Source organism: Thrips palmi, unplaced genomic scaffold (genome assembly GCF_012932325.1).
Source record: "Thrips palmi isolate BJ-2018 unplaced genomic scaffold, TpBJ-2018v1 HiC_scaffold_4, whole genome shotgun sequence".
NCBI lineage: Eukaryota > Metazoa > Arthropoda > Insecta > Thysanoptera > Thripidae > Thrips > Thrips palmi.
In genome coordinates this window covers 3,426,287-3,436,931 of record NW_023144631.1, presented here as the reverse complement: position 1 = coordinate 3,436,931, position 10,645 = coordinate 3,426,287, and the positions used below count along the sequence as shown (strand labels likewise).

The window sequence follows — 10,645 nt, the reverse complement described above, 5'->3', positions numbered from 1 at the left end:
AAAATCTACGAGACATTCACGAAACGTTAAATTATATTTCGCTCTTCGTTTTAAGAAAATCCAAGAGATACTCATTCATAATTTTAGTAACATCAAGTTTTATTCTGGAGAAACTGCGAAGCTGGAAATATTGGCTATGAAAAGTTTCTGGTACTATGTACCGATTTACCGTCACTCCGCTGTCCGAACCATTGGAAGAAAATGTAAACGAGTACCATATTCAGCTTTAATTTTCACTAAAAACTGTTTAATATTAGAAGAAAGCAACTGAAAAGCCGTGAAATCGGACATACGTCAAGCTCACAACTTGAGTCAGTGCAGGAGGAATTCTCATACATCTGTTGTCCCGCAGCCATCGAAAAAACAAAGCGGCCTTAAGAGCGGTGCAGTGCAGTGGCGGTTGCAGTTGATGCAGTACTTCGCGCTGGAGGTGGGCGTTACTTGAACTCCGACAACCTCTTCAAACTCTTTCAATCAATATTGATTCCTAATTGATCTCGTTATCACTGGCGCCCACGGTCATAGCAAGCTCTGCCACGTTTGATCTCTTGTCAGTCGTCCGAGAAAGCTGTTTCAAGGACCTTATCACTAAGGTGTGGCTCAAGGTAACATCAGAGTTGCATTGCAGCTGTCTTGTCAAAACATGTCCAGGAATTAATTGGTTTCCTTTCTCCGTGTCGTAGTTGTTCTTCTTGTGTAGGACTTTCCTTTTTTGCTTCCTGTCTATATTTCCCTCTTATTGGCCATGGTATGGTAGATGACTAAGCTGGGGTGATGATGACTCACATGAGCTCATCTTAAAGCATGAATCATGGCCCTAGTTTCCATATTTTGTTCCCAGCCTTCTGATCTGAAACTTTCTGCCCAGCTTCCTAATATTACTGCACACGTTCAGCATCAACATATACATTGCAAGATTAAACTTAAGACTCAAACTGGTGTTTAATGATAATGATTGACATTTTAAAACTGTTTAATTGACGGAGGCTCCTTCTTCCATTATAGGTGTTTATTGTCCACAGTCTAAACAAAGATAAATAAAAATGGAGGAATCTCCTGCAGGTAAAGTACTTAATTATGGTCCTTCAGTCTAATTCATAAGTTGTTCCCTCTGTCAAGTTATCTTCAATTTTGAAATTGCAGATCAAATTGTCATGACTCCCAAATGTAAAACAGCCAACTCCACTACACTAATAATTGAAAGAAAGAGTAAGGCAACTCTGAATGGCGATGGAACAATGCATGTTGCTGGAGGAGATCACAAAGGCATTGTCATTAATAAAACTGCTCAGAGTGGTAAGTTTTAATCTGTTTTAAGTTAACTGCCAAGCAATTTTGTTAGACTAACATTAAATTGCGTGTGGTTAATCGTTCATGTCCAAAATGTGTTTCAGATCTTGTGTGTGACATACCAGCACAATTATCCCTCGAGTTCCGTGTCTTCCTTGTAAACGCACAAACAGGAAACCACACCCAGGAGAGCAGGTTGCTCCAGTTCTGGTTCATTTCTTCATTACCTGATTGGCAACAGCCTCAAGTTGCCCAAGAGTTTTTCAAGGAATTGGTCAGCCCTCAAGAATTTCCAAGAGGTAAAAATTCTTTCTGTTGAAGTTCTGGAATTTCCTTTTATTTTTATTGTATCTCCTTCTATCTCAACTTTCATTCTCAATTTACAGACTATGTTGGTTTCATAAAAAAACTTATGAAGTTAATGCAGCACCGTTATCCCAGCATTCGCCGCCTTGAGATTGAATTGCGGCAACTTGAGTCGGCTGCTCCACCAACAAGACCTTGTAAGCCCCTCAAGCAGCACATTTTAAAAATTGATACCTATGTTTATTTATGTTGATGTTATCTCTCAGTGTCAGCTGACGAAAGCATTCTTGGACAACAAGTAGAACTAACAGAGGAAAAGGTTCTTGAGCTGATTGAGTCATCCTATCCTAATCCGATCACTCTTCAAGATATTGCAAAGTAAGCACCCATAATCTCTTCTTTGACACCTGTTAAGTTAAAAGAGAGAATGCCAATCTTCATTGTTCTGCCCCTTCTAGCTCACATGGGTGGGAAGTGGAACTGGTAGCATCATGCATAGATCAGCTTCAAACAAAAGGGCTTGTGAAGGCTCTTGAACATGGGGCTTATACTAGAGTTGGACAGGCAGACTCAGAAATACAGGTATGCTTGCCATAAAAAAAATGATTGCAATTTTAAAGCAAGTTTTAAAACATTTTCTAAATTAATGATTTTTGTAGATTGTCAAGCAAATGCCAACAATGGTAAGTGCCAAACAGCCCACGATTGCTGTCATAACTGCACAGTATTGCGAGAAAATTGCAGTAGATGCCATGCTTGAGAACAAGGAAACATTTGTGCGGTACACCACTGTGGGTAAGTCAAGATTTTGTGGATTTTGTAAGACTTTTTTAACCCCCTTTCTTTTTTCTTTTTTGATCTTATTATTTTCTTGTAATATAATAGCTGATATTGGCTGTGGCATGATTTGTTTATTAGGGTATTTTACTCCTATCCTCTTAACATTGTCTTTTCTAGGGTAAGCCGTGCAATTAATGGTGTGTCAATTGTTTCTCTAGTGAGCCCTTGGCATGATTAGCGTACTTTGTCTGGTGCCACTTTCTAGGATGAATCCACCTCTAACTCTCAAGTTTTGTTAATGCTTGATTTCAACCAACAGAATGTTTTCTTGTAATGACTCAAAAATTTTCATGCACGTGTTTGAAATTTGATTTTCTTTCTGAAGCATGACTGACTAGTTTCTTACAGTAATGCATGAATTCTCTGTAATCTTCTTGAGTATGAATCTGTATGCTTTGCACCTACTCAGTTTTGAGTATTACACTTCTTCAGGTCTTCCAGCTGTTCAACTTCCTGATGGAACTTTTTATAAACCAACTCGATTTGGTAAGCTCCTGATTCTTGAGGCGATGAGCTGTATTGTGCATGGCTTCCTTTTACTTGCATCAATTGACGTGGGTTTTGTCTGTGGTAAAATGTCCTATCATTTTGTGATCTATATTCAACTTCTTTACAAATGGTGCCCAATTGTGTGGTTTATGAGCTGGATTATCCTGTTTGTGTTTTGGGAAATCGCTTCTGGTATTATTGTGTATTGTCTCTCCTCGTCCTCACCAACTTGACAACAATGACATGGTCTTCAGGGTACTGTTATTTTGTTCTGTGATTAGGGTGGCTCTGGCCTACCCTCATTTCATGCTTTTCTGCTTCATGTCTACGTGCAGGGCGTTTTTGTGCATATTGTGTGTCTAAATGTTGGTTTGTGTAATGGACTATTTTTACAGCTTCTGAGGTTTCAAAATGCCTGTATCTAGTAGTATTTCTTTTTTTGTAATATTCAGCATTGGTTTTACAGGAGAATCCAACGTTTATACTTTGGGCAATATTGGTGCCCATCGTATTGTGAGCACCAAGCTTCCTAGTGTGGGTCACACCAGAGAGGCCATGACAGCTGCAGGGAATACCACCACCAGATTGCTAGGTAAGTTTTGGCTGGTTTGCAAGCCAAAGTTATTATTTATCACAAATCAGATTCGACTTTTAACTTACCTTTAATATGTTTCAGGAACCTTCCAGAAGGTGGACTATGTTTTCCTGGTGGGTGTTGGAGGCGGTGTACCTCATTACACTGACTATTCCAAGCATGTACGATTGGGTGATGTGGTTGTTTCTCATCCTAATAATAACTCAAATGGTAAAAAGAAGTATGTCTACACCTACTGTGGATATGTCAGATGTAATGAAGCTGATGGAGATTTTGAATTTGAGACAAAGGAGTATTGTCCGAGCAACTTGGTTCTGCAGTCCATTGCAGCACAACTCAAATCTCAGGTTAATAATAATTTTTCTTTGAGTTGTCCTCCCATAGATGTATTCAATCTGATTTGGTATCTCCATCTTTCTTCAGGAGGAAGAATCTGTACCTTGGATGCAATACTTAAATGAGGGCCTGAAAGGCATTACTTCCAGTGAACATGAACATGATTTTTCAAGGCCAGATTCTGAATCAGACAAGCTTTTTATGTCTATTGGGGAACGGGATGTAATTGAAGTGGCTCATCCATCTCCAGCTGAAGGGGTTACCAAGAGGTAAGAATTTGGCCTGCCAACCGTTGCCCAATTTGCTGACGAGGTCTCAATTTGAATTTTTTTCTCAGGCAGGAGGGATGTCCTCGTATTCATTTAGGCTCTATTGCCTCTGGCCGCAAAGTTGCAAGAGAGGACATGCTGCGACAAATGTTTTCTGCCAAATACGGTGCCCTGGCATATGACTGTGAATTTGATGCTGTGATTGAGAGTGTGCAAGGAAATTGTCGAGACAGCTTTGCAGTAAGTGTTAAATTTCCTAATACTTATCTTGAATGTTCCTGAGCATCGAAATAGTCTAATTTATGGCTGTTTGGCAGGTATTGAGAGGTATTGCCGATTACAAGGATGGCGCTCGTCGTTCTGAGTGGCAGCCTTATGCTGCTTTGGCTGCTGCAAGTGTCATGAAGGCTATGATCTGTGGTCTCGATGCACCATCTGACGCATAAAGCCATTTTTATTGCTTTGTATTCTTCGCATCACAAGAGCTTGCCTCCTTTTTTTTGAAAAATATTTATAATGTTAGTTGTAGTATGTTTCTTAGCAGTAGTACTTTGCTCCATTCAAGTAAGTGGCAGCGCTAGGAGAATGTCCAATGCAAACAGCAAATTTGTGAATTAAAATCTTGTTTTTGTTCTCGTCAGTAATGGGATAGAAAAATATTGTCTGAATGTCTCAATGTTCTATTGAAGTTGCTCTTATTCAGTCTTTTGACCTAATTCTTTTTGTACCATTACTTAAAATAGTATTTATTTTGATGATCTTTTACAATTTATTAAATATATGTAAGTAAATGTCACAAGCTGCACACTGCCTGGAAGAGAAAATATGTTGTTGGGACTGACACTGAACTGAGTGGCCTTTTAGAATTCAAAACAGGGTGATGATTGATAGACTTAACTCATTACACAATTTTTTCTTCCTTTCAACTTGTGTGTGTCTTTTTTTTTTCAATTTTCTAGAATACTCTGTTGTTGTGTTGTCTGCTGTGTCTTATTGGTGTCACATTCCACATGCGTCATCTGAACTTTAGTTATGGGAGAAGAGAATGTCAACCAATCACATGGATTATTTCAACACTTATGAATCGTACTTTGTTAGTTCTACATCATGGATGACAATCGAAAAATTAATTTGTATCTTGATAGGGTAGAAGTGTCGTGGTTGATAAATCAGGAGATTACTTATTTGTTTTATTTATTTACAGCTTTGTAATGTTAGGGCGTATGAGCTCATGTAAGTTATGAAAGTATATATTCATTCATTGAAAAATTTCTGCTCACAACGAATATTGTGCATCTATTACATAGTTGTGTACTTTCTAAGTTCTTTCAGGCATGACAGGTTATTTGATGTCATAGCAGAATTATTCTCCAGCAATGTTGTAATACGTAACGTAGTGGAATAGTTAGTGTACAAATCACAAGTTTTTACCTCTAACAGTAATTGTGATGAATGTTAAAATTCAGGAAGTCTTTGCTATCTTTTGATAGAGAGTCTAGAATTTTGGGCTCAGAATTTTGTGGTACATTTTGTATTCTGGGTGACATTGTGGTCCTAGTCAGTCGTCTGGTCTGTTCCAATTTATTCTAGTGGTACTGTGTGGAACTTTTACCATTTTTATCCGATGTGTATTTTGCGGTGATGCTTGCATGAAAATCGGAGGCCAACATACCTATTACTTTATTACTCTAGTGGTTTATGGTTTAATTTTTTGTTTTTTCCCCCTTCTCTAGTCGACATTTTTGGGAGCTTTTGTGTTTTTCTTGACTTGTTTTGATGTTGACAGCTCATTTTTATTGATAGCCAACCTGTTGAATTTGAGCACTTTTTAACACTTCATGCCATGCATATGAGAAGTTAAGTTTCACATTCTTAACTATGTTACTGTCTAATGGGACTGGCAGGCCTCATATCTTGCCTTTTGCTATTTTATCTATTGCCAACTCCTCCTTTTTGCTAACTAGACTATTCTTCTGAAATCAAATTGCAGAGTTACCCCAAAACTGTTACTTGTTTGTTACTTGTTTGAAATGACATCTCAACTATTTTTCTGGCATGCAAACATTAGGTTGTTGAAACCTTTAAGAAGATTGCCTTGTCTAGCTTGTGTTGCTCTTGTTTGATTTATGTGATTTTTAGTATGTACTTTGATTCTTTTTAAATTCCATGACAAGCTGTGTTACTGTGCCAAGTTGGGGAATGCATTTGTTACTTTTGCACACAATCTTAAAGTATGTGTTTTCTTTTGAGATTGTATTCTGTTGATGAATATGTGTATGGTATTTGATCTCAGAAGTAGGCTTTAAACCAAAGGATCTTTTTTGAGCAAAAGACAAAAGTTTTCTTTCTCATGGTGAAAAGAATGTTCTGTAGGCTTATGTCATCATCTAATAACTGGTGATAGATTTCCTCTATTTATTTTCCTTTCTATTTTGTGTATCTATATTTGTGTTTTTCTCGTGTTAATGGCTGTGCAGAGTCTTTGATAGAGACTTACTATCAACTTCTCTGGGCACTACAGCCTTTTCTCAAACTTGTACAGTGTTTTTAGGGAAAGTAATCTCTAGGCTGTTAGAAATCCTAGGTTTTCAACTTTTCTTGTCTAGCAGTACATTTACATACACATTCACAAATTAATTCTGGAAACCTGTTACCTAAGTTCCTTTCTGTATGTTCCTAGTTCCTGGGGTCAAAACCAAGTGTAAAGTGAGGAAGCTTTTTGCTTTGTTTGGCGGGTCTTTCATGTTGTGGGCTTTGTCACTTGTAGAAAATCTCATTTTTGTATTAAATCTTGCCTTGTGTACCTAATTTTACTTTCAGAACAATATTATTACATTATTACTATGACTCTTACATATCCAAATGTAATAATTATTCCATTTATGTTTTCACTATAAATGAGTCCACTTCTTATCCTCCCTGTATTATTGAGGGAAAAAATAAAACATTTGCACTTACATAGTTCTTCTTTTCTTTACTTGTGTTTGTATGTTCACATCTCGTCACAGAACACTTGATTGTACATCACATTCCATTAAGAAAACAAATTTTACTATAAGGAACAAGTGACATGCAGCCATGCTAGTAACATTTTGAATGTATAACATGTAAATAACTTTGGTTTATTGCCAAGTATTGTTATGTATGTCAGGGTAATCAGGTACTCTAAGTCTAATTGTGACAGTCTTACACAATAAAGGTACCGCAGGTTCATTCTAGACACTCATGTGTGTAAAGCTTCATAACTTTGCTCTCAATGCATAAAGTTAATTGATATTTTCATTGTTCCAATCATTTATTTAAAAGAACTGGAATCATTGTGGTAGACATCTTTTTTGATAAATTTTTACAACAAAGATAACACTAAGTCTGAAGGGCACTGCAGCTACCTATTTTACTTTATAATTTAATAAAAAGTTAGTTTTGAATGAGATAAAACAGCTTAAATTTAAAAACTCTAGCTGCCTTCTTTTATCATAAATATTTCATACCTCTCAATCGATTTTTGTGCTGAGGACGGGCTATCCTGGTGACCCCATTCAGAAATTCTGACTTTCTTCACTTCAGACCGAACAGTGGCCAAAGGAAGCAAATAGTAACAAGCTATCTGGGGGTCATCAAGTCTACACGGAACAAATAATAATTTTTAAAAAAGGACTGAAAGAACGGAGGCAATAAATTCGCTGATGTCTCTTTTCTCTTCCAAAAATGACCTTTGTCTGTCTGCAGACTTCGTACCCACTGTGCTGAAATTAGTGTAGTATTCTGGAAAAAATGGGTACTGCATTCTCAAATTTTGTTGTCAGAAACGCCCATAATGTTCTGGCATTGTTTGAAAATAACATGTTTTACCAGCTGGACTGAGACTTCCAAAACTTGATTTCTCTTTGCACATTTGCTTGCCATAAAATTAAGCTTCTTGGCTCTAAGTCTATTCGGGAAGTTATGGCTCTTAATTTTTTTTCTACAAGGTTTTCTTTACTTGTCTAGTTAAATATACTTTACAAAAATTGTATGTGCATCTTGTAACAATTTATTAACAAATTTACACTTTGATTGGTTCAGTATTTACACACAGATTGGTTCTGATTAGGATGAGTTGATGCAAGAGCGCTAAGATACAGCACTGCACTTGGTCTCTGCATCAATCGCAGCCACTAATCATCAGGGAATTCCATCCCCACATCCACATCACAGAATCCTGCTACTCGGGCGGCTCCCCACCGCCTGGATCCCAACCCCTTTTCATGAAATTAATTTTTCTTTTCGTTTGTCCTGGACAATGACAGTACCCTCTGGGTGCTATGGGATATTCAAACGAGGATGAAAGAAATACTTCAGGAAGAGGGGTGCAGCAAACGATCGAAACACGGGGCATTCCCACAACTTTGGACTTCCCTTCACACTTAAGTCCTCCAGTGTGCCACGGGAAGGAAGTTGGGTGCGGCCGCCCCGGCGTGCGGCGTTGTGCGGTGACGGTTGAAAAAGGGAAAGGCTACACTTGAGTCCACTCGGTCCACACCGACGTCCACACCGCAGCCTGCACTGTAGGGGTAGGGCTCAGAGCTGGCGGCCCCTGCCTGCCAGGTGACGGTTGTTGCGGCGCCGCAGCGTGGCGCGCCGACCGCACAGCAGGCGCTTGAAAGCGTGCCGGAACTCGGGGCTGAAGATGGTGTAGATGATGGGGTTGAGCGTCGAGTTGAAGTAGCCGAGCCACAGGAAGAAGGAGACGAGGAACTTGTTGAAGTAGCACGTGTCGCACACGGGCTGCAGGATGGCCATGATGAAGAAGGGCAGCCAGCACATGACGAAGGCCCCCGTGATGATGGCCAGCGTCTTGGCGGCCTTGCGCTCGCGCTTCGAGTCCATGGCCTCCTTCTTGCGCTTCGGGTAGTGGTGGTGCTGCGACGCCTGGAGGGAGAATGCGCAGCTTTCTGTTAAGGTGGGCACGCGGCTCGAGTCTTTAAAATGGGGGTCCACTGAGAGGAACTTTAATTTCCACAATCAACACAGAAAAGCATAGGGCGAACTGAAATTTTAAGGTTTTTGCTGAGACGATGGGCTAATTACCGAGTAGGGGCTGCAGGAGAGTTGGTCCGCGGTGGGCGGGTCCGCCTCCAGCCCGTTAGCGAAGGACGTCTTCTCCGGCGACGTGTTGTTGGAGGACACGTTGGTGAAGGCGGTGGTCGTGGTGGTGGTGGTGGCCTCCGAGATGGTGGGGAGCGGCCTGCCGATCATGCCCACCACCGCTGCGGCCAGCCCACCACTGCCGCCCGCTGCTCCTGCAACCAAGCCCACCATTAGACATCGGCGGCTCACAGTGGGCCAGAAGACCGGCGGCCAAAACTCTAGTCGCTAAATGGGACTGGAATCGAGCCTGTGACCCCATCTATGGATTCCTCGTTTGGAGAGCTATCCATTGGTGGGGTCACACGTTCGGTTCGAGTCCCATTCAGCGACTCTGGAGCTCAAAACGCGTCCGGGAGTCCGATCGCCCCCCCGGCAGTGGCGGCCGTCTGGCTCACCTGCCACGACGCCGCCCTGCGACGGGTTCCTGGCGCACGGCCCGCCGGGCACGGCCCTGCCGCCCACGGCCGAGGTCTGCACGCGGCGCCGGATGCGGCGCCGGGCCGTCTGGAAGATGCGCCAGTAGAGGCCCAGGATGACGAGCAGCGGCAGGTAGAAGGACGAGGCCGTGGCGAAGATCTGGTAGGCGATGTCCTGCGACACCATGCACTCCTGGTCCAGCGTCACGCGCTCGTCCCAGCCGGGGTCCTTCCAGCCCAGCATGGGCGCGATGCACACCATGAAGGCCACCAGCCACACCACCAGGATCATGAGGCCGATGCGGCGCGCCGTCCGCTGGTGTATGTAGTCGATGTTGGTCACCGCCCAGTACCTGCGACACCGCCACAGCACGTTTCTTTTCAGCTGCGGCTCTTGGAGGCACACACATACACACGTACGTCACAAACACTGGCTCACAATAGAGCGTGAGGCGGCAGAGAGCGCGCGACGCAGGAGTGTGAAATGTTGTCAAGAATTTAATTTTGCAACGCACAGAGCGGCGCAGAGCCCACTGACCCCCTCTCCCGCTTTGATACACGGTGTCCGAGGCATTTGCGGCGTGCGGCTGAAAGGGCGTACCCGAGGCCCGGAGGGCGTACCTGTCCAGGGCGATGGCCACCAGGTGGAGGATGCTGGCCGTGCAGCAGAGCACGTCGGACGAGGTCCACATGTCGCACAGCTCGGGCCCCAGCGTGCGGCTGAAAGGCGTACCGGCGCCCAGCGGCGTACCTGTCCAGGCATGGCCACCAGGTGGAGGATCTGGCCGGCAGCAGAGCACGTCGGAGTGGTCCACATGTCGCACAGCTCGGCCCCGCGTCCAGCGGCTATAAGGCGAGCGATCACGAGCACGTCTGCCAGCAGGCAGGCGAGGAGCGCGGCCAGAGGGCACGCGCGGTTCACAGTGGCGGGCCGACGCGGCCTGAAAGGAGGCGAGCGCCGCGGACCAGTGAGG

The 10,645-nt window shown here is 42.7% G+C and overlaps 2 protein-coding genes across 3 annotated transcripts; one reads left to right on the top strand and one right to left on the bottom strand.

Moving 5' to 3' along the window:
• Nucleotides 1-372: 372 nt before the first annotated feature.
• On the top strand, nucleotides 373-7,082 carry LOC117649222. Of its 2 annotated transcripts, XM_034391758.1 has the most exons (14): nucleotides 373-605; nucleotides 1,006-1,062; nucleotides 1,144-1,296; nucleotides 1,395-1,589; nucleotides 1,677-1,793; nucleotides 1,863-1,974; nucleotides 2,055-2,178; nucleotides 2,256-2,391; nucleotides 2,869-2,922; nucleotides 3,392-3,517; nucleotides 3,602-3,867; nucleotides 3,944-4,125; nucleotides 4,194-4,365; nucleotides 4,443-7,082. In XM_034391758.1, exons 2-14 carry the CDS (start codon nucleotides 1,044-1,046, stop codon nucleotides 4,569-4,571), a joined length of 1,785 nt encoding a protein of 594 aa, XP_034247649.1. In that variant the 5' UTR covers nucleotides 373-605; nucleotides 1,006-1,043; the 3' UTR covers nucleotides 4,572-7,082. The 2 variants fall into 2 exon arrangements, with proteins under 2 accessions (XP_034247649.1, XP_034247650.1); XM_034391759.1 differs by lacking the exon at nucleotides 2,869-2,922 and having other exon boundaries at nucleotides 374-605.
• LOC117649223 (5-hydroxytryptamine receptor-like) lies at nucleotides 7,080-10,405 on the bottom strand. The gene is made up of 4 exons (XM_034391760.1): nucleotides 10,293-10,405; nucleotides 9,651-10,024; nucleotides 9,196-9,407; nucleotides 7,080-9,036 (listed from the first exon to the last, which is right to left on the bottom strand). The coding sequence occupies exons 1-4, from the start codon at nucleotides 10,361-10,363 to the stop codon at nucleotides 8,686-8,688; spliced, it is 1,008 nt and encodes a 335-aa protein (XP_034247651.1). The 5' UTR covers nucleotides 10,364-10,405; the 3' UTR covers nucleotides 7,080-8,685.
• Between the last annotated feature and the right edge of the window lie 240 nt (nucleotides 10,406-10,645).